General features: G+C 38.1%; 1 protein-coding gene across 3 annotated transcripts in view; it reads right to left on the bottom strand.

The window, feature by feature from the left end:
• Positions 1–24,087, bottom strand: part of FOXN3 (forkhead box N3) — a 292,978-nt gene that overhangs the window by 22,532 nt on the left and 246,359 nt on the right. For 2 of the 3 annotated variants that reach the window (XM_067556333.1, XM_067556332.1), the window contains exons 5-6: positions 10,949–11,014; positions 843–951 (exon numbers count right to left, since the gene is read on the bottom strand). In XM_067556333.1, coding sequence (XP_067412434.1) covers positions 843–951; positions 10,949–11,014 — 175 coding nt within the window. The remainder of the gene's footprint in view (positions 1–842; positions 952–10,948; positions 11,015–24,087) is intronic. The other variant, XM_067556334.1, reaches the window with a different exon arrangement.

Genomic DNA, 24,087 nt, shown 5'->3' with positions numbered 1-24,087 from the left:
GCAAGTCCATCCAGGGCACCCAACTGGTGCAACTGAAGCGTTTTTTGCAGCTATTGAGGACACTAGAAGAGAAGGACAATAGCAACACACCTGGCCAAATTCTTCCATGGTGTAACTCTGTTGTCTCAAGTGGAGTTACATCAGGGATGAATTTAGGTCTCTAACAATAAACTATGCTTGCTCTCATTAATTAAAGCAAACCACTGAACCAGAGTCCTCTATATTACTGGACTTTTCTTATGTACCCTGTATTGTCCTCCCTTCTGAAGGAAACAGTTCTAGTTTCATGACTTAAAAACATTACATTCTTGAACATTTCAAAATACTCTTGCAAGTGGAGCGTGCACTAAAAGGACTTCAGAATGTACATCACAAAGTGAATAACGATAGCTATTATGTTTACATACCCACAGAATTTGTTTAAGTATTATCATTGATATTCTGGTCTCTGATATTTAACCTAGAAAAAAATTTAGTGTTTGGGTAAATATTTTTGTTATAAATGGAAACACAACAGAAATGCTTGTACCAAGGAAAAGAGCTGACAGTAGAAGGCTGTCACCATAACATGCAAATCCGTTGATTAATGTAAAATCCTGCTTTTCAGAGAAGCCAGGGTGCAACAGACAGTCGCTCATGAGGCACTTGTCATACAAAGAATGGTGATCCAGGAGGACATGTATTAAAAATTAAATAAAAAAGCCCACGATGTCCTCCCATTTAATCTCAGAAATAAAAACAAACATGAAGACTTTTGATAATCCTTGCATATCCAAAGTATATCCACTGTCAAATAATAAATTAGTTTCCTTAACACTGATTCTGTATCTAAACACCCTTACCTTACTGCAGCAGCCATGCTTCCAATAGGATTGATTGGCAATGGTCTAACTCCTGGGAATATTCCTCTACTCAGAACACGAGCTCCATTTTGTATTACTCCAGGGGGAACTAAAAGAAAAATTTTAAACATTTAGGAAAAATTTCAAGCAGCATATTTGATATTAAGCTCTTCAAAAATAAAAAAATTTGGACCAAATCTGTATGAACAGTGCCTTTTTAAAGAGGCTTGAATATAAGTGAAGTAATGTAAGTAATATATGACTACTAGAGTAAAGTTCAAGGAAAATTCACATACAAGATTAGGAAAAAACCCAAAAGAGCAGCACAGCGTGAAGCAACAGATAAAACTGTCACATATCTAAGATAAGCAGGGAAAAAAATCATTTCCAATAGTAATATCTTTTCAACAAGGAGTATGAATACACAGGATAGGAGACAGGAACATATTATGCAGTACTATTTTTTTAAATGAAAAGCTCCCTTCACTTCAGAGCAATAAAGTCTATCATATCAACAATCCCTGGAATGAAGCTTATCAAGGACAACAGCCTCCAGGGATATGGAGGAATTATGCTTTATGTTTATTACTTACAGGTGTTGCCTAAAGAACTTCATGGAATTTCAAGGCCAACAAAGCCTTGGTCCTCTCCCACTTTGACTTTTCCAAGCTCATTTGTTGCCCAGTCCTCACTTTGCTCCAATCTAGGCCATACAAAATAATGCTATGAAGAGCTTTTTTCTTCTCCTGCCTCTCAGGATCATAAGTCTCCTAATCAAACCCCTTCAATAGCTTCTACTTCTGCACAGAGTTCAAGATAGGTTCTACCTAAACCCACCTCTGCTTACATTTCTGCTCTCAGGAGTATCTTCCCCCTCTCAAACCCTTCAAGCCTTCCTCTTAACTGCTCTCTTCATACCCCTTCTTCTATGCTGACCCTTACACTTGGAACAGTCAGAGTACTCCTCTGCCAGTCAACCCTCCTTTTACACACATCCTTTTCACGCAGTCTTTCAACAAGAGGAGAAAGTTTGTAAAACCTATCAGAAACATGAAAGATGCAAAATAAAATCCTGCTAACCTTTGAAAAATATTACCCCATGAGCAATATTGCTTTCTCTTTAGTCACTTCTGCCTGTTCCCAGCCCATTTCCTTCCCCACCATCGCCAGTTTTGTTACTCTTGGGTCTAATTTAGGATGTGATCCTGAAAAGTCTTCAGTAGGACAACTTGCCTGAGTATAGAGGAAATCCAGGGACCTTATCTTTAAATTAAAATATGCAGTAGTTGGTATACTGAAAACATCATCATTCCCAATTCAATTATCATTTACTTCAACTTACATGAATTATGTCATTGCTGCCAACTCCTTTCTTTGTCTCACATTGCTTTCTGAATTGTGATGTAACAGCACCACTATATAACTGGCCAGGTGATATCACATAAAAGATACCTGAAAGGTTGGGTGGAACAGCACAATAGCAACAGAGACCCTGGGGGGAGGAAGCAGCATCGTTCCCTCTTTATCAATGATCCAGAGCCATAATAAAAACACATATTTAACTGGTTTAATGGATTTTTGAGCCACTGATAAAAAAAAAATAGAATAACCACCACCTAATGACAGAAATTCTTGATTGCTAGGTAATTCATTTAGCCCATATGCTAGGATTGTTTCCTGTAGCACATTTTGTATTATTTGCTCCTGTCTCATTTTAAAGATCCTGTCATAAAAGTAACATTTCACACTGACTCCTGAGACACATTTTTAAAATAATCTACCTTCCTTCTGTGCAAGTGACTAAAAAACTTTGTTCTGTTTGAGACACACTGCTAAAGAAACTAATTCATATATATTTTTCCCTTTAAGATGTTTTTTCTTCTTCATAAACAACCGGCTTAGAGAAATTCCAGAAGGTGGGACAATAAGATGTGTACCAGTCTTTCACTACTCAGCTTTCGCCATTATTATGTACTGTCACAGATACTGGACCGGATTTTCCACTTACTTACACCAATGTAAATCAGGATGTATTGCCACTGAAGTTAATGGAATTAATATTTGTATGGGTGGAGAATCAGGCCTCTGACCACCAAGCCAGCTCTAAAAATTCACCCCGTTTCTTCTCTGTATGGGACAGATTCTGATCTCAATGGCGTAATTCAATTAATCTTAAATGGAGTTGCTCATAATTTACACCAATGTGAGAAAAATCCAGTCCCAACTGTGGCAATTATTCCATAGTTACCCTTCCATGTTTATCAAGACTTCAAACGAGCAACTGGAGAGAGAAACAACACATCTAATGAAAAAAAATAAAAACGGTCTCTCTGAAGTTGTGTGGGGGGAAAGAGTCTCAACTTTTTATATGTCCCTGCAAGTTTTTGTATTACAATATAATACACAATAAAGTGACTACCACACTACTATAAACAGAAAACATTTATAATACTAACCAATAAAAATTATGTTCATATAATGTTAAAAAGATCTGATACAAGCCCACAAATCAAAGAATGTCAAAACTTGGGCTGCAAGATAGAAGTTAGAGATGGAAGAAAGTTACCAGATCATGCAGCTACCCATCCCTCAGTCAATGCAAGATTGTTCCCTGTGGCATAGGTGCTGGAACTAGGGGTGGTGCCCTAACCTCTGGCCTGAAGTGGTTTCCATTATATACAGCGTTTACAGTTTGGTTCAGTGGCTCTCAGCACCCTAATTATAAAAATTATTCCAGCACCTCTGCCCTGTGGGACATACTCTAGTGCATGGTACAGTTTAGTTTTGAAGGTTGCAGGAAATGGGGCTCTCTTTATCACTTCCCTTGAGAGATTATGTCCATAACCTTGTATTTCTCTGACAAAAAAAGAATTTCTCTCTATCCTATTGTACTTAAGCACACCTCCAAACTTAAATCCAGCAGCGAGAAGCGTGCTAAATGCTCCACAGGGCACAGAAAAGATGAGATCCCTGCCCTGAAGAGTATACTGTTTAACATTAGAATTAAATGCATTGAGTGTAGGTAACACAGAGTGGGGTGAAAAAAGGATAAGGAATATGCAGTGCATAGAATCATCCAGCATACGGAGACCACAGCAGCACCCAGCTAGATAAATTAAGGAATTGAATTTCATGTTTCAAACAATAGGGCATACAGAAGTTACAATAAACCATGTACAGCCCTGAGATGATATTTAAAATCATGGACCTTAAAAAGGAGAAGGTAACAAAAGGAAACATTTTCCATGTTTTATTTGGTAGATGTGTGTGTGTTTTATTAATTCTTCTAGTTCAAGGTAAATTGCTTTTTGCACTAGACTGAATGCACAGTTTTAGAGTGCTAATAAAATTACCAAACTAGCTTGCCTGACTGATAAAGAAAGTCTGTTTTTAAAGTGAACATTAAACGATACAGGTATTCTGCAAGAGCAGATTTGTTTCCATGCCTCTTTTGGTATCATGGGACACAGGCTTTCAGGCAGGGGCTGCATTGCCCAACCCATCTCTTGTACCACAAAAGAGATGGATATAGAATAGAGATACTGGGCTTCTTCTAATAGCTGTCAACTTTAGCATCCATCTGCTAATTTCTTTTCCATTTCAGTGTTTACCACAGCACCTTATCTCAGGCTACAAGCATGAAAAATAGGGAAATGTCTGTGATGAGCAAGTGATGAGACAGTAGTTGCCACAAGCAAACATTATTTGCCTAATTTCTTCCATTTTGCTCCTCAAGTATAAGATTGCAACCTCTTAATCACATAGGTTATGTCTACACTGCAATAGGGACAGCAAGTGTAGACATAAATGAGATAGCTTTGATCAAGCTAGCTCGCTAAAAACAGCAGTGTATCCAAGGTGGTATGGGCTAGCCTCCCAAGTGCAGAGTCCCAAGTGGGACTAGCTAGCTCGTTTTGCCACTCATGCCACTGTGGTTACACTGCTACTCTTAGCAAGCTAGCTTGGGTATGCCTACACATGCTGCAATTGCTGCACATGCTCCTGATTGCTGTGTGGACACACCTATAGTCTTTACTACCCTAAAATTACGCCAAGTCCAAGCTTCACCATTAGGCTACCTAATTTTAACTTTTCCCTTCCTGCTCCCATTTGGCAGCTTATGCAAATCTCTGGGCTTGTCTACACTGGGAGGGTGGGAAACTGTAGATCTCTAGCATCATTCTTTAGGCAAACAGGCAAACCACCATCACAATAGAGTTGTGTGAGAACTGGACTTTTTTTGTTTTGGGTGAAGTTTCTTGATTTCAGATCAGTTCTGCTCCGGAACAAAAATTTCAAAATTTCCCACAAATCAAAATTCTGGGGAAAATAATTGCGTTTCAGATAGATTGAAATATTTCATTTTGACAAAATTAAAATATTCTATTCAGTTTCTACTTTTTTCATTTTATATTTTAGAATATAAATTTTTTAAAAACTAAAATAAAAATCATTTTGAAACAGAAAACTCAGATGTCCTGTTAATGTCAAAACAGAACATTTTGACCTTACCAAAACGCTTTTTTTCAATTTTAATTTTAAAACTCATTTTAAAAGTAGAGCATTTCTGCAACGTGTTGTTTCAGTGAATCAATATTTTTCAATGGAAAAACATTCTGTCAGAATAAACTCCCAGCTAAGCTTTACTATTTATTATTTGTTTACAAAAGGTAACGATAGGGTATTGTGGTTATGGGGTTTCATAAAGATGTGCCAAAATAGCAGCTCCTTCCATTTGCCCAGCAGTCCAAGTGCAGAATATCTTCTAGCCATTTTTATTTTAAGTTTATACCTGCATCATTCCATTCTTGAAAACACGTATTCCATTTCCACAATCACTTGGGCTGGCTAGAAAAGTAAATTACAATGGGAAGCAAATTGTAGGTCTATAAGGGAAAAAAAAGTCAGACCCCAATAAGCTTTTTTTTTTTTTTTAAATGTAATATACCCAAAAAGACAGTCAATGGGATCTTGGCTCTTAAGTGCCTAAATACTTTTTTAAAATTAAGTTTAGGCTCCTAAATTAGTTAAGTGTTGCAATGCTGAGTGCTGCAATGCCTAAATACCTTTAAAAATCTGGGCCTAGGTGCCCTGACAGAAAACTAGAAACATTTTCCAAAAGCAGAAAAAGAGAAACTGACACCCCAAAGGAGATATCAAAAGTCCATTCCTCAGTACCCAAAGAACTTCCTCACCACACTTTTCAGCCATCTGCACATTCCACCTAAAACAACAGGCTTTGCAGAGTGCCCTGAATGTCAGCAGGGTCAGGTTCTTTTGAAACAAAGATGTTGGCAAGGCAGGAGGAATTTTCAGAGTTGAGGGTACCCCTCCTGAAGAAATGCCCAGCCTTCAGATCCCTGGTTTACACTTGCATTCTCTCATGCAAATCATTGTTTTCATTTGTGCCCTTAAGCTGCAGTTCAGCAACGTGCTTAAGTGCATGTGTAACTTCAGCTGTGTAAGTAATCCCACGGAAATCAATGGGACCACTTATATGTTTAAAATTACAAACTTGCTTACGTATCTCACTGAACCAGGACCTTTCAGAATTAAGAACAGGATCCCTACCGTAATGGTTTGTCTACTGTATTGGTTTCACTAATCGCAGAAATAAACTGATGTGCGCACTACTCCTCCCAGTTCTTCCATCCTCTAAAGCAACTGTTTCAAGGAATGATCTCACCCACTATTATTCATAACTGTAAAAGTATTTACACGTCATACATATACAGTCATTTTTGAATTTAGATCTTCCAAACTCACTGTAAAAAAGTAGAAACCTATGGTACAGCAAAGCAAGGTTAAGTGATATGACCAAGGCCACCTAGCTTGAATGGCAGAACAACAAATTACAGTTTGCCAAAGATTACAACAGAAGTTTCCTAAACCTTACTCTGTTACTTGGGGAAGCTATGTGGCCTAGTGGATGGAGACTGTACAAGACCTGAATGATCAACCACGAAAGGCTTTGTAAGTGGTAACTAAGATATTTATCATTCACATAGCTCCTTACGTTTTCAAAGTGTCGAACATCTTAGTTAGTTAAATGTTTGTACAACACCACAGGAAGTATATTAGATCAGAATCCATACATTCTGATCCCAGATCTACCACTCACTCCTTGTCTTGCCTAAGATGTTCACTTACCCATGCTGGGGAAGCTAACTGTGCAGAGAGGCTAACAGGCAATACTAAGGCACACAGACTAAGTGACTTGCCCCAGGTGACCTAGCAAGTCAACGTATCCTCAAGTCACAAACATAAATCTAAATATTGGTCATGATAGCTTTCAATATATGAATTTGTAATAAAATATTTAAGTATTGGTGACTTGTGATAATTGCTACTACTTCTTAAGGAAGTGTTTTATATGATCGAACTTTACAGAACGCAGTAAAATAATATACAGAATTAAGTATTGTATGTATGAACAATAGAATACATCATAGCTAAAACCCCACATTTTTCACTGTCTTTCTGAACATGATTGTAGTAGCTTTCATGCTTTGTTCTTAGTGCCAGCCTGGCTGTATGTTTTCAATAGAGTTCTGCACACTGCCAGCTACTTTTTTTGGAGGGGGTTAATTACAAATCTAAAGTTATTTACTATTGTACTTTACTGGAAAATTTGAATATTTCAAGAATGGATTTGTCAGGGTGTCAGTAATTGACTATAATTGTATTATTTTCAAGCTTTTGGTGTCAATTGTGATTGGTCCATTTAAAGTAACCTCCCTCCGCTACACCCTCCCACCCCAAATCTAAATTATGAAGAGGTTTACTGATCCGTATATTAGTTTTTAAGTGACAGATAAAATGTGGTGAGGCTGGGGATAAATGGTAAATAGAGGCAGCATAGGATTAGATGCCATTTAACATAAGAGCAAAAGTCAATTTTAAAATGCATCTGTGGCTTTCAGCAAGACTTGGCATATGGGTATGGATTTTTAAATGGTCACTTTTAAAAATAAAAAGTCTGTTCAATGAAGGAATGATTTGCTCTGTCTTTAGTTTTTCTGGTGCATGTGAGGAGGTACTTTCCACCAGAGATGAATGTGAACTCAGGCTATTCATTTCTGATAGTAAAGCCCAGGCTACTCTTTAAAAAAAAAAAAAAAAAAAAAAAAAAAAAAAAGAGTTTAAAACATGATTGTGACATGTGGCTGTGGGCAAACATTTTTTTTCTCTTCTGTTCATGCTCTCCAGAACAAAACTAGGTCCTGGAGAAGCAGGATTTAAGCCTGGTACCTGTAACAAGGTTATAATATGCTGGTCCTTTCCATCCATGCAGATATGAATTAAACTATGTTACCTGGCTTGCCTACAGCTATCATCCAGAATCATGTTTAGACATTGTTATTTTTGTAGTGTAGGCGAAGCCTTGATGAGCTAAAGATTTAAATTTACCAACTTATCACATTTTCAGACTGTGAAATTACTCTTGGCTCCTAGCTGTCTTCATCTGATCATCTTTGTTGTGAGAGAAGCTGCCACACCTACAGTCAAAATGCTCAGCTCTGAAAACATTTTCAACAGTCAGTTATCATCATTTGTGGTTAAACTGTATATAATGCCTCTCCCACTTTATACCAAATACTGGAAGGCATATTGTCCAACACAGGGTGTTTTGCAGCTGTGATGATTTGAACCCAGTGGTTCTCAACCAGGGGTACACGTACCCCTTGCGGTATGCAGAGGTCTTCCGGGGAGTACATCAACTTGTCTAGATATTTGCCTACTTTTACAACAGGCTACATAAAAAGCACTAGCAAAGTCAGTACAAACTAAAATTTTATACAGACAATGACGTGTGTATACCGCTCTATACACTATACACTGAAATGTAAGTACAATATTTATATTCCAATTTATTTATTTTATAATTATATGGTAAAAATGAGAAAGTCAGCTGTTCTCAGTAATAGTACACTGTGACACTTTTGTATTTTTATGTCTGATTTTGTAAGCAAGTAGTTTTTAAGTAAGGTGAAACTTGGGGTACACAAGACAAATCAGACTCTTGCAAGATGTACAATAGTCTGGAAAGGTTGAGAGCCACTGCTGTAACCTAACACTGTGGGTAGAGTCCTAAATCTTCAAGGGCTCTCATAACATCAGCCTGTTTACTTCACTGATGATTTATGGCTTGATTTACAATCTGTTACAGTTGGTAGCAGGAGCAAAGACTGAACTGTGGGCTTCTGTGGGACACACAGGGACTGTGAAATTTTTCTCTCTCATTACCTTTTATTTGAAAATAAGTCAGAAGTTCTTTCATGAAGCAGTTTCTCAAAGTGCGGTAGATATTGACTGAGGTAAGTTGTTTAAGATTTTCCTAATATGGTAAACAGGCAGGGCCCACTGAAATTCACAGAATAGGTTATCCCAGCTTCCTGATTTTACATTCACAGAGAGATAAAATAACAATATTTTATTATTTTATCTAAAAGAAGATCAATGATGGGTTAACACTTTCTGTTGCATTCCAATAATGCAAGAAACTGGCTCTTCAGAAGTATTTTTATAAACTAAGTTATCCCTGGTCAAATGGGATAACTATGCCCCAAACCTACTTCCACTTGAAAACTCGCTACAAAAGCAGGAAACATTCACATGCTTTGTATTTTAACATTTTGGCAGTTCATAAATTCACTCCTAAAAATGCATTTGGAAAGCTATGTCCCCATTCCTTTGCCATTGCCCTATCCTTTAACTCCTCTCTCACTTTCCTGTTATTCTGTATTTTAGTACATCATGTTCAGTGTCTGCTCTTTTCTTTATTTCTTTCTCCTCCCCCTTCTCTTTCTGTGTTCTTTTCTTCTTCCCTTCCCCATGTTCATCTCTTCCTCTTGCTCTCTCCCCCTCTACTATTCCACTAATTCTCTTTTCTAACGGATCCCCTCACTCTCCCCTCCTCTGCCATTTCCCTCAGTCCATTCTTTCCACTAGTCCCAAATGCCACCTCCCTCAATACAATCTCTCCTTTTCTCCAAGTACACACCCTCTTTCCGTTGAGATTCTCTGCCTCATCCCATGGGATGAAGCAGGAAGGAAGTGAGGCCAAATCTGCTTTTCTCTGGGGAGAGTAGTTTCTTGGAGGAGATTCTCAGCAGATCTTTCTCCCACAGGCTTTTGAAGACTGACAATGGCTCCCCCCAAAGCTCTCTTTGATTGTGAAGGGAATGCTTTAATTGTGATTGGTTTTTTCCTAGACAATGCAAGAAAGTGTGGAACAAGGCTTCCCTTACAGTTCTGACTTGGTCACGTGAGCTAAACCAATATCAGGGAAGCTTCATAATGGCTGTAGTTTTAAATTCTGCCTTTATATTTATATCTGCCAGTTGCTTGGTTTTACCGCCTATCATCATGACCAGTACTGTCTCATTGTTTCCTTGGACTCCTCCAACTTTATCCATCTGTGGTCTCTAGTCTTGTACTTAGATTTAAGGTCTTTGGGACAAGGACCATCTTTTTGTCCCATGTTTGTAAGGCATTTAGCACAATGGGGTCATAGTCCTCGATAATAAACAACAAAAATAAATGATCACAACATCTGTGGTCCCCACCGGAGAACAGAGGCCTACGTGTAGGAAGTCAAAACTTGCCCCATTTCCTGGAGCCTTCCTAAGGTCCTGTCACTGTATATGGCACACAGGAAAAACGCGAAGAGTGCATGCAAGAAAGGATTTGAAATAGTGCCCAAGTGACTGGAAAGTATCCTCAAGGTGATCACAATCACACACATGATGGAGTCAAATCAAAGCAAAACGAAAACAAAAACTATGTATCCCTTTTCTCACAACTTCTGGCTGTGACCCCAGGTTTTAGAGCTCACTTGTTCCATGTCACTAAATTATATGCATTTAATGAATAGCGATCATCTTCTCTCTCTAACACAGAGATATACTATTGTTATTCATGTAGTAGTGTATATTATATTTCACAAAAAATAACAAAATAATATTTAGTGTAAAGTGGTGTCTACAAGGGAATTTATATTTCTCCATTAGATCCTTTTTTGTCTGGTACACTGTATACTTATAAAAAGAGAATGTTAACTTTACATGTCTATGGTGCTATATGCTATAGAAATATCTACTCACAACCTGCTTGTATCTCAGGGGGAGTATTCAAAAGCATCATGGCAGTGGCAGCATCAATGTCAGGATCTGGAAAAATCAACCAATAAATACATTATTTACAACTGGGCTAATCTTCTTTTTACCCCCCTGCTAGACCGAATCTCTGCATTGAAAAGGTAAAAAGATTAAGTTATCCAAGAAGTTATTTGGGAAAATTCCAAAATGTGATCAAACTTACACATGATCCCAAAACTACTGTTAAGTCAACTACACTGAAGTATATTTGTCATTATGCTGTATGCTTGCGTGCACGGTGTGTTGTTATTCCTCTCAAACTTGCTATTTAATTTTGGTGAGGCGTATTTAGATTTCATCACTAATGCTCTGTGCAAGCAGAAGTCATATCATGAATTGGAGTTAATGTATTGGGATGAGCTACTAGCACAGTGGAGAGCATCAAGAATGCTTGCATATAGTCAGACACAAAGATGACATTCGGTCATTTTTATATGTCAATAAGAATTTAAATTATTGTTCGGAGAAAGTGTTGGAAGCTAAAACCTGTAAAATTTGGGAACCCTCCATATTTCATTGATGATACCTAAATGATTTGCATTCATACCTATTGTTACTTTTAATATAAGCAACAATTTTTACTTGGCTGCCATTATTCGTAAATCGGTTTCTGAATCCATCGTGAGCCATCAGTTGACAGATGGCAAGTTATAGAGACAGAATAAAATATGATCCTTTTATAACTATATTCACTTGCTTCAGAAACAGCAGTGCGGCTGCTATGGAAATGGAGGTAGCTATGACAACAGTAAACAACCCAAGAACGGCCACTGAATAAGCTGAAAAGAACATCTGCCCCAGCAAAGCGTCCCAGCTGCCCTGGGGCGAAACTTGCTAATCGTGCAGTGATGCTGTGTGACAGAGAAAGCCGCCTATGCCATGTCCAAATAAATGAAGTGTGCAATTGAAGCAGACATAAAAACGCATGCCCTTGCTGATTGCTGCCTCTGTGCTGCTAAACTGAATGACTAATGAGCTCTTTTTTTTTAAATAAAAAATTGTCAGTATTTATACTAAATTACATACCAAAAAATTCAATTTACTGCTAATAGCTTTATGGTACTTTATTTTGGGTATTATGTTGGGAAATTACTTTTTACTGTTAAAAATACATTTTTCATACTTTTATATGTGCAGTTCTATTTCCAGGAGAGTAATGTGATGTAGTAGAAAGTCCTATAAGCTATTAATAATACAAATGATGCAGAGTGTAAAATATTTTAATGTCTTTCTAAGCAAAAAATAAATTAACTCCACCTACAGAAAAAAAAGAGTTTGATTCTAGCTTGACTGTATAATATTGTAGTGTAAACAGCTGTAACAACTTCTTATATGACAATATTTAATATATGATTGCTGTAACAGTAAACTCAACAAATGCAGAATCAGTTACAAGAAGTTTTTGCACCACTTTGATTCTCCCTCTGTTGACTTGCACAGGTGCCAATGTATAGAAAGGCAGGTGTTGAACTTGAGATTGCATCAGCATGTTCTACTGCCAAGGGTCATTCCTAGTACACTTCTCATAAAAGAGGTTTTGCAAACTCACATTCATTAACAACTCTGAAAACAGGCCAAAGGCAGAGAGTTCTTCCTAAAAGTCAGCACTGGCGTGGAGATGTTTGGAAATGGTGGTTGTAACTTTTGCACATGACCCTTGGATGGAACAGTATGTTTAATACAAAACATTTTGCATGACTGGATTCATTTATTGCAAATCAGTTATTGTTTTCTTTAGCTTGACTAAAAAGGGTGCGTGCAGGGGAAATTAATATTTAAACCAGAACAATCTTACCTGTGTTCAACACTAACTTAAATAACAAAACTGAAAGAATTTTAGTATCCAATATATTTTGTCACTACTCCTATAGCCAATTTTAGCCTTTGTTTATAGGCTGCGCCTGTATCATTTAACTTTCTGGTTTTCTTATTTTAGATGATGTTCCAGTGTTTGGGTAGCAAAGACTGTGGGGAAATGATAATCTTTTCTATTGAAATTAAAAGCAAAAACACACCATGAAAAAAACATTTACAAACAGCCCCTACACATTTTGGGCCTACACTGATGTGACCAGTATGTCTTAAAAGTTTTCTTGTCTTAGGATTTGACTGTTCTGCAAGAACAACTGTGTTTGTAGTCATTTGGACACTAATCAGACTCGTTACAACAAACATGGTGTGTCCACAGCAGCAGCTATTTTCCACAACACAACCAAAATTCAGATATGTCCACATCTGCTATGCTGTCCGGTCATATTTGTATCCTGCACTTTTGAAAGCTTTTGCATTCAGCAGGGGATACAGTGCCCAGAAGACCTGCACAAGGGTTGGCATCAGCAACATAAGGGACAATGCATTGGGATGTCATACTAAGCAGAGAAATGGGACAAAGTTAGGGACTGGCCTCATCTGTACCATTAAAAAAAAAAAAGTCAGACTTGTTACAAAAAGAAAGCCTAGGCCACAGGCATGGATAAGGGCAAAACACTAATAGGTGCCAATCATGAGCCTGGTTAGAAACTGGGTAAAAAGCTGGTGTACAGACAGTGCCATAGTGCAAAGTGCAAGTTGAAGGAAAAGGTCATGCTGTAATATCAAAGAGACTCTTAACTACGTAATCATCAAGCATTTGTGGTTCACAACAAGGAGATTTTTAGAAGGCGACAGAACAGAATGGTAGTCTGAAAAATGGCTTTGCTCAGTGCTTTACCTTGGTTATAAAAATCTAAGTTTAAATGGGCACATTTTGATCTCTCTCTCTTTGGTGCTAGAAACGGACGAGGAGAAACCAGAAGAGGCAACCAGACTGTGAGGCAGATTCGCATGGTGGAAGTAGAAGAAATCCTTTCAAACGGAAAAGGACAATGAGGAGCAAGGGGGAGAGGAAGGAAAGGATGGTGGGTGCTATAAAGACCATGAGGAAAAAATCAAAATGGCCTCAGAACCAAAGCTCTCAAAAAGGCAACTACATCAGCTGTAGTTTGTTCTCCAGCCATGTATTTGCAGTGTATGCACTCCATGCCCACGCTACAATCCTAAATCTAAGGGTTTGTTCCCTTATTCTTTGAAGACCCTATAAATGCTATCAAGAAGGTAGCTGCAAACAGCAACAAACCCTAAACAGTTACATAACAGTACATAATTTGGATGTACTGTGGTTGTAGTTTTGCTACTAAACTTTATCCAGAACTGTATTCAAGATTCCTTTGCTAAGTTAAAGACAGAACACACACAAAAAATCAGACTTTTAAACACAAAACAGAATCTGTTTGCTACACTTCAGATCCAGGCCCTGATTCCACAAAGTGCTGACAGACATATGTGCTTAACTCTAAACACTAAGTAGTTCCATTAAAGTTAACTATGCACTTACATGCTTTGTTGAATCAAGGCACTGGTTATTTTTTCACCTATGTGGCTAAGGTTCACTTTGAAAACTATATTGTTTATGTTAGATGTACATATAGATCAGAACATGTTCTGTACAGTAATACAGAATGGTCAAGTAATAAGCATGAAATATCTTGGCATGGAATTGGTCACAAAAAGCCAGAAAATCAGAGGGTAACCCACAGTGGTAGACCGTTTATTCAAGAAGTGACAAAAAATAATTAAAAACAAAAGGTGGCACCTGAGAAACCATAACGTGCCACCTGTCCATCTATTTATGTTGTTCTGATCTTTGGTTTACAGTTTCACACAGAAGGAAAAAAACACTTCACCTTAAAATTATTGGTTTATTATTTGTCATAAAAGTTTTTTATTTCAAATTCTTTAGCCATTGAGTGAAAACAGTCTACGCCTGCTAAAATGCTAGTTCTTCCCTTATCGAGATATGTTACAAAAACTAGAGTAACAAAATTAAAAAGGGGCTATTACTTCAAAATATCATTCCTGACCAAATTATAGCAGATTTACTTCAATCACTATGCAGTACATTATTTTCCATTAAATCATTCTAACAACACACTGAATTTATTCCAAAATAAAGAAAATAGCAATGAAGTATTTTAAGCAACTATGGCCCAAAATGTCAAGCTCAGATTGCAAGAGAGAGGCACTTAAATCCATATTTAGGCACCTAAAAACTCAGGCCATTTATAATGAGATGTCTAAACAGAGACTTAGGTGCAGGTCTTTAGGCACCTGAGGCCTCAATCTTGCAAATTCTTGTGTGTATAAGAAAATGTATGTATTTGGATAGCTTCATTGAAGTTAATGGGACTATTCTTATACGTATCTGCAACATCAAGGCCTAAGTTTGAGAATCTGGGTCTTCGTTTTACTTTGATCAATTCAATAAAATGCATAAAGGCAGAGGTACTGTTCAATTTCACTGCCAACTCATGTAAAAAGGGAAGTCAGTAAATATACCGCATCATCTGTTTACCATGATCATCACTGCAGTATCGCATCAGACAAGCATTAACAAATTTTCTCTTAAAGGCTATTTTAAAGGCTTTCAGCTGATCTTTGTATTTCAATTTCCTCTACTTTTCCATTAGCTTTCTCCATTGCATTCTTCCATGTAGGATCCTATTGTCTAAGCATGTTCTCTTAAGCTGTATCCAAAACATGCAACGCTAATGCCTTCATTGTCCACAGTATCAAGCACTACATTCCCCACCCCAACTCCCATGTATTTGCTCATCTTTAGTCTTTCTTCTTGACTTTATCCATTTTCAGCAATGGTACATTGCAAAAACAACTACACTTTTTCCACGTTTTGTCCATAGGCTCATTAAGTCGCAACAGATCAACTCATAATTTGTCTTTGCTTATTTTGTCTGTTAATAGATGTGCCTTTTCTCGTCCCACATGAAGACTGTTAAGGTTGGAAAGTGAAAAGCAAAAGTCAAGGTAGGTCAGATACATACAAAATAAACAATGAAGGCCAATCAAGTACTTTTATTTACCTTGTCCAATGACAGAGAGAAGGACAGCTGATGAAATTAAAATGTAATAAGCACAAGCCAGACAGCTGGAAATACCTCAGGCAACTAGAAATAGCCTGTGAAACCCCTTGATGCAGGAAATTACTGAGCCTGACTCAGAAACATTTAATAAGATTGAGTAGCACTTTCTTGAACTAAATGGCATTACTTGTGAAAGTGCTACTGAAAACAAGTAAGGGTTGCAGAATCAGGCTCTTGATAAAAAGGATTAGACATGGTAAATCTCAACAGCAGCATATGCAGCTATACTACAGGAGCTAGAATAAGAATCACGAAAGTCATCAGAAGAGATCAGGAAGAAACTGTTTGCCCAAATGCCTTTTATGAGTGGCCTGGCCTGGTTTTCCCTCTTCCTCCAAGGATCCAGTATGAGACATTGCTGGAGGAAGATACCCAACTAGATGGACAATTAACTGTTCTGGAATGGCAGTTCCTAGGTTCATTTGCCATGCTGCCAAATGAACCACTGCCAGTCTTTTCAGGATGGTTTTTAAAAAGTTCATCATTAAACCATATGGAACATTGATAGCAGAAGCTTTTCTCCTACGCAACATCTGCATTGTAAATCTGTATTGTCATTGAACTAATACATATCCTTAAACCCATTCTGGAACAACATCATTTTATTACTGGACTAAATCATAAACAGAGTCACAATAATTACTACAGTATTATCTAAAAAGATTAGTTCTTTCTTTTACTGTGCGCTTTTTGCTAATATTACAATAGTCTTTGCACATGTCCAGATTCCCAAAACAAGTTCATCTATCACCTGGAAAGCTACTTGAAACAGAATGCGTGTCATCATAACTTTTGATCTCAGTTGTAAAGAGTATCATTAGTTTACAGTAAAATGTGTAGATATATACTGTAGCCAGTGCAGGATAAAATCTTTAGAGAAAGTCTGAAAAGATGTCAGATCTACATTTTATATATAATGAGACTGGATTAAAATCTATGATTGATGTCAGATTTCTTGCTTTTTCTGTCCATGAGTGTTGCTGAATGTTTTTTCTTCAATGTTTAAGAAAGAGGGAATAAATTCACCTTTGTTAGCAGTACCAGGATGATCTTGTCTGCCCTCCATTCCCCCTGTGCAGTACTAGGCACAAAGTATAGGATAGAGAAAGCAATGGTCAAGTTATGTATGGACATGACAAAAAAGGAAAATTCAGGGTCAATGATTTGCCATCCCATCATTCACTCATTTACATTTTAGTTAAAATCACAGCAGGCTTCTTGATCTTACATAGCAGAATTTGGAATTTTGTAGCTTTAACAAAACTGCCTTACAAGTTAGAACTTTTCTTTACGTCAAAACTCGCCCCTCCCCAATTAATCCTCCTGGTATAATCAAGGATGTCACCTCTTTTCTAGTGGATCTTCACTTTAGCCTAAGTCCTTTTTATTCTCTGCTGCTGGTCATAACCATGCTAACGTAACAACAGGATTATGGTAAAATGAAATCCACCTCTGTGCACAAAAGGCCTATACACCACTTACACTTTATTTTGCTAAAAACCTCCTCCCCCCCTCCACTGAGGACAACACTTTTTTATTAATCTAAAAACAGAACTTGAGGGACCATACTAAGGGCCTTCGTACAGGGATGAGTCTTAGGGTATCATGTCTCCACTGTAGATTCTGTTCAAGCTTGCCTAGCCTTCATGGAGGATCCCCACTGCAAAATCCAACCCACACCAGAACGTAGAGGGGGAAGAAAATATAGCCCAGGTGGAGTTGTGGGAACACGCTGGAGGACTATCAGCATCCAAGCTTCATTAGCCTGTGTCCTCACTCAAACAAGGGAAGTTGTCAGCAAATCTGAGGTGAAACCTGGGCTGAAGTCTATACCCTCAACTGTGTATGCTAACCTGGGTTTAAAGTACTGTCACGCCCAGGAGAGTGTGTTTTCTTATGTGGCTGTCACGGGATTTAGGGACAAATACCTGGTAAGAATCTGGGCTGAGTCTGTAGTGAAGAGTCTACACTGGAAATTAAAACCCAGAGAGTGAGTCTCAGAGCCTGGATCAATTGACTTGGGCTTCAGGGCTAGATATAGCAGTATAGATGTTCCCACTCAGGATGGAGCCTGGGCTCTGAAACCCGGCAAGGGGGAAGGTCTTTGAGCCCGAGCCCCACGAGCTTGAGTCAGTTGATCCCGACTCTGAGACATGGTGCTGTGGGTTTTTCTTTGCAGTGTAGACACAACCTCAGAGAATGGGCCCCTTTTGCTATTTATATAGTTAAATGAGGCCAAATAAATTCTTCAGTACCAACCAAGTCTGGTGTAAGGAAATTCACAACCAGTGCTATTTATTTTACTTGTTCCTAAATTAGAAGATTAAAACCCAACTAATTACTAAAGAGCTAATTAATATAAATGGATCAATTTTAGACTACACAAACTACCAGCTTTGGATATTTGTTGAAAATACAAATAAAAAAACAAGCAAATACAAAAACCCTCAAAATCTAGTGGGGCAACGCTCTGTCTCTTCCATGAATTCTTTGAAAGCGTATCCTCCTCTGAGAGGCCAAAAGGATCAGATACAAAGGTCTCAGAATAGAAACCCAAAGAGATTAAAGCATATTTCCCGCTAGAACACTTGACAATCCTTATTCTGCATTGGTGCATGCCAGTCCCAATCTATATATACAGAAGCTAACAACCGTACATAGTTCTTGGGAGGACTGCTGAGTATTCTCCACAGGGAGCAATGTTGAATGCTGCCGAGATGAGCAGCTTTTCTACTCCTCTGAAGCGTATTAATGGAGGAGGGCAGACAATCCTAGCAACAGTTACATTGTATGACTGAACTATGTTTGGGACCAGGTTTTAATGCTTAACCTTTTCACTCTTTCTGGGATAATTCTTTCTCCAAAAATTCTTTGAATTTAAATTGGGGGGGGGGGGGGGAGGCAGAAAGGAAAATCTTGCATCTGGTTTTGTTTGACCTCTTTTGTACTCTCCAACAACAACAAAAAGTGTTTTTATCCAGAATTACAAACTGATACTGAGTCAACGTGTGGGAGAGCATTTTCTTTTTAAAGGGTTAATATGCAACATTTTTCTTTATATTAAAACAAGGAATTTTAGCTGAGGGCCTTCAATTACAGTTGTAGACCAGCTGTTATATTTACTTAATCAATTTCCAATCTTAGCAATTTATATTTTGGGTACACATAGGCCCTGTTTTAGTGAAGGCTCCACTAAACACTCAGATATCTACCTAATCATTGAAGCCACCCACAAGTATAAAGTTCATCATTGTAGGACTGGAATCTTCATTTGTATTAAACAGACTTACTCTAACAGTATCATTTTTGTTAGGATACAACTGGCGTTTAGTTTGCTTAGAACAACAGTTAGGCATTTCAGCACCAGAGTTTTTAATAAGTACTGAAAATCATCCTATTATTTAAGAAAAATTGTTTGCCTTTTTATCTCAGTTTAGTAGATGCAATTTTTGTTATGTACATACACTCACCCTCTTATCACGAGGGGACCATAAAAATATATTTTCACTCATTTTTTTCCTTTGGATTTTCTTTGGTTCTGTTGTATTTGTTTCCTTGACCTTATAGTTACAGGGCTCTTCCCGATAAACAGATTGAAAACTTTCCTATTTGTTGCATTGGATACTGCATTGTATCAAACTTATAAGTTATATACACAGGCCTCATGGCGCATAGGAAATTTGAAATTACTTTCTAAAATAATGGAAAAATGTGAATAGATCCCAGAATTTGTTCCAAAATGCTACAAGGGGGTACTTCACATTGAATCAGAATGCTACAGAGTTTCAGGTTATGACTTGACAGACCATTGGCATTCACAGGTCATTAAATAAGCACGATGATTCTACTGTGCTATAATCTGCTACTAGTGAGGGAAAGGTAACGTGAGCCTGGACAATGCTTTGTAAAAAATGAAATGAAAGCATAGAGGGGAGAGATATGATTCCATTCCTGCTACCTCTGATTTACTGTGACCTTATTCAAGCTCACTTAGTGACTCAGTCTCAGTTTACTAATATGTAATAATCTCTCTAATTATACCTACCACCTCACTATCTAATGGAGAGAACACAAGGATAAATTGTTTGTAAACCACTTGGAGATCTTTGCATGAGAAGTGCAAAGAATTACTACTCCACAGGAATAGCTGAATTAACAGGATTTGCCCCCTTTCTTTACATAATGAATGAAAACAGAAATGCAAACCAAACCAAAACAGCCACAACCATCTATACAAGAAGTTGCTGAATATTCAAAACACCTCAGTAGTGGCTTGATCCTGATGGTGCTGAGCACATTGGAAAGCATTAAACATATACATACACTTTGAACACAAGTAATCCCATGGATCAGGGCCAGAATGTTTAGCACCTTGCAAATATCAACCTTAGATTAGAGCTGCCTTACAAAATTCTAGCAGTTCAAGATGAGGTGTTGACAACTGTGTAAAATATCTTCAGCACTTTCATTATCAAGCATGAAAGAGTGTGGGCCAATAGGTTTTTGCCCGGGCTGGTAACATTTCCATGCGAATTTCTTAAACTACTGTCAATGTACTGTACTTTTTTCTCATTCCATTTACAGTTTTTTGATGCAGTCCACAACTTCCAATGCAGACACCTCCCTGTATTTACACTTCTGGGAACACCAATAACTCCTCCAAAGTTTGCTGGATCAGGGGAATTGTTAAGGGGAAAGGGGAGTGAGTTTGTTTTTAGTCACTATTCAAGTCATTTAAAAAAACTTCCCTGCTCAGTGTTCTTATTTTTACACCCAAATAGAAGCACGGGGGCGGGAAGGCACCACGGGGAGGGGTGCAGTGCAGGGGGGAGGAGGAGAGCAGAAAAGAAAATAATTATTTCTATATCCAACAGTTCCTAATGAGGCCAACTTTTTATTTTTTACAGATGCAATTCTGTGAGATTGTGTCAGTTACAGCGCACCTAATCACCCATTTCATCTTTTAAAAAATTGCACTTGACACAAATATAGGGAAAGAGTCCATATTAATCCTACTGGTTCCTTGAGGACAGTAAAACAAGAAACCCATTTAAAATGTAATTTACTATCTTCATCTGTGCTTTACAGAGCAAAGCAGTAAAGTTAATGTTTGTCTGTGGAAACAAATCTAAATAATATCTGTCAATCATATTGATAAAAATAAGAACACAAAACGAAGAGAATGCATTAACCTTGAACCCCAAACTCTGCCCTTTTTGAACACTGATCTTTAATAATCACCTATTTATCCTCTAGGGAGAATCAAATGGACTTGCTAATAAGTACTGCACGACAGCACTCTCAACTGATCTGATGACCCTTTCAAGGCTCGAGAATGAAAAGTTTCTAGATACCTAAGTATCCACTGAAAGATCTCTCTTTCTACTCTTCATATTCCTGCTATGCTTCTGTGTGTGTCCAGTAGGGGGTAGGAAATCTCAAAGTATAATGAGGACTGTGTATCTCAAAAATATTTAAAAGGAGAAACCTTATTCTTCAGTTTAGTCTCACTTATAAGTAAGCTTTTTTCACCTATACACTAGAATGTGGAACTGAAAGATGCATGCATCTGTTTCTCAAGAACAGTACTTCTTGCCTGCCCCCTTTTTCATTGCTTCATAAACATTTCCCTTAGTACAACAAATATGCTAACAGCACATTCAATAGTCTCTCTGTAAAATATACTGCATATTATTGTAAAAAGTACTAAATGTTTTCTCTCATTAAAGACTGACACCTTTTAACTACAAAAATATTTTTATTTTACACATAATTGCAAGTGAAATTCCAGTATGAAATATCGATTTGATATTTATAGCAATCCTCATTTCATATGAAAGGCACTCTGATATGACAGTGATGGGCAGCAGTCCCTAACAATAGTTAAGCAGTTGATTTACTGAACTATCTAAAAAAAATGTTTCTCTCACACATGTATCCCAGTGCATGTCAATTTGTGATAAGTATTTCGTATTACAAATCAGTGTCATTTGACTACTATTAGAGATGAGCCTGAACAAAAATATCTTATCCAAACACCCTGAATTTTGGGAAAGTGTGCAATCACATTTAACCTTCAGAGATGGGCTTGACGTGCAATTACCTTTATTCTAGTTTTGTAGATACAAATCCAGAAGTGTAATAGGGTATTGTTTTCCTTTTATTTATGTATTTTAAATGGAGAAGTAGGTTTTGCATTCCAGGAAGATGCCAGATTACAGCTGTGGAGACTGTGCTGTTTGTATCTACACAGTAGAGACAGCCCTTGTAGCGATAGTGCAGGATTCCCTCTCTTACCACAATCATCTGCATCAAACCTCATCCGGCCCTCTAAGATGAAAGAGTAACTCAGTTTCCCTAGGCCATTCAGTCATGGGACCGCTCTGCTGAAACTGCCAACAAGGGTGCGCCAACTAGTGTTAATTGTGATGGCTGTCATTTTCTCTGTCTAGTTACTGCTATGGCCCCAGCCCTGAAACTTCAGAGTGCCTCTCACACATTTAAAAATAGAAATCTCTCTTCCTTCCCAAGACGAAATATAGTGTGTGTGTGTGCGCGTGCGCGAGACACAATCTTATTGGAAGGAAAGCCAAGGCAAGATGAATTTTGCAATTAGTTCTGAATGCAGCGAGGTCTGTGGTTAGCTTATACTCTCTTGTGGAAGTGAGTTCCATAACGTGGGTTCAGATCCTACCAAAAGTCCCATCTCCCACGTGCCTCCTGTTGGTCAACTGTTTCATGGTTCCAGTGGAACCTAGCTGCTGCGACAGATCATAGTCACAGAGGAAGAGGCAATCTCTCCTGTAACTAGAGCTCTCCTGGAGAACTTTGACTATCAGGACAAAGATCTTGATTTGAACTCGGAGTGGGAGGGCTTGGAACCTGTATTACTAAACAGACAGGCTGTTGAACTTATTGTAGGTGCAATAATCAAGGCTGGAAGTCACATACATGTGGATCTCTGTGATCAGTCTCAAACCAATCCTCGTTACTTGAAAATGATAGTTGGCATTTTTTGCTGCTATAGCAATAAGGGCATCCAACAGCTGCAAGGAATCCAAAAACACGGCAAGGCTGTGGACAGAATTATCAGAAGACTATACAGCAGGAGAGTTCTTTGCAGCATTTCTTTCTTCCTAACTTCATTTGTGTCACATGGATGTTCATAGGAACCTAGCTTTGCCTCCCAGACTAAGATACTGGTCCATCGAGTCCAGTGTCTTGCTTCCCATGATGGCTAACACTCTATATTTTCAACAGGGGGGGGCAAATAACCACCCCACCCACTACCCACACACCACCACCCCTAGAAATGCATCTAGCTAATTGTGCAGTCTTGTATCTAGAGAAAATTCTTCCCTGACCCCTGCATGTGATCAGCTTACAACCCAAGTCAGATTTGATAAGTCTTATCTGAATTCGTGTAACTACATGTGCTATTAATAGACATAAAATTATCGAGTCCTTTTTAGATGCAGCTAGAGTATTTGACTCTATGATCGCCTGTGGAAGTACATTTCACAGGTTGACTATACAGTTTTCATTTTAGATATTCTAAATTAATCAGCAGTTCTTTCAGTAAGTGACTTTTCCCCTCTTTACCTTACAGAATAGGGTAGAAGGGAAGAACCAGTAACTAGGAAGGATGGGTTTGTGGATAGGATACCTCACTAGGACTCAAAAGACTTGGGTTCAATTACAGATTCAGCCACAGACTTCTTGAGTAACCATGGATGAGTCATTTAATTTACTCTGTGCCTCAATTCCTGATCTGTAAAATGGAAATAAATACTTCCCTTCCTCACAGGGGTGTTGTGATGCTAAAACCATTAATAATTGTGAGATGCTCAGATACTATTGTATGGTGATAAGTACACTGAGAAAATTGCTTCTAATTATAGGCTTGGTCTACACTTACCTCCGCGATTTGGCGGCAGTCGACAGGAGTTACGCAAAGTACGCAAAGAACTTGTGTAACTCCCATCGACAGCTGGCTTCTCTTCTGCACGCCGTCTTCACTGCACTGCGCCACTTGCAGGGGTGGATTAATAATGTCGACTTCTGGATCAACTGAGAGGGTCTTCACTGACCGCTCGGTCGATCCAGTTA

The sequence above is a fragment of the Emydura macquarii genome, unplaced genomic scaffold (assembly GCF_026122565.2).
Source record: "Emydura macquarii macquarii isolate MOO-44397 ecotype Brisbane River unplaced genomic scaffold, CSIRO-AGI_Emac_v2 contig_1713, whole genome shotgun sequence".
Taxonomy (NCBI): Eukaryota; Metazoa; Chordata; order Testudines; family Chelidae; genus Emydura; species Emydura macquarii.
The sequence above is the reverse complement of the archived record's forward strand: the minus strand, read 5'-3'. Positions and strand labels throughout refer to the sequence as shown.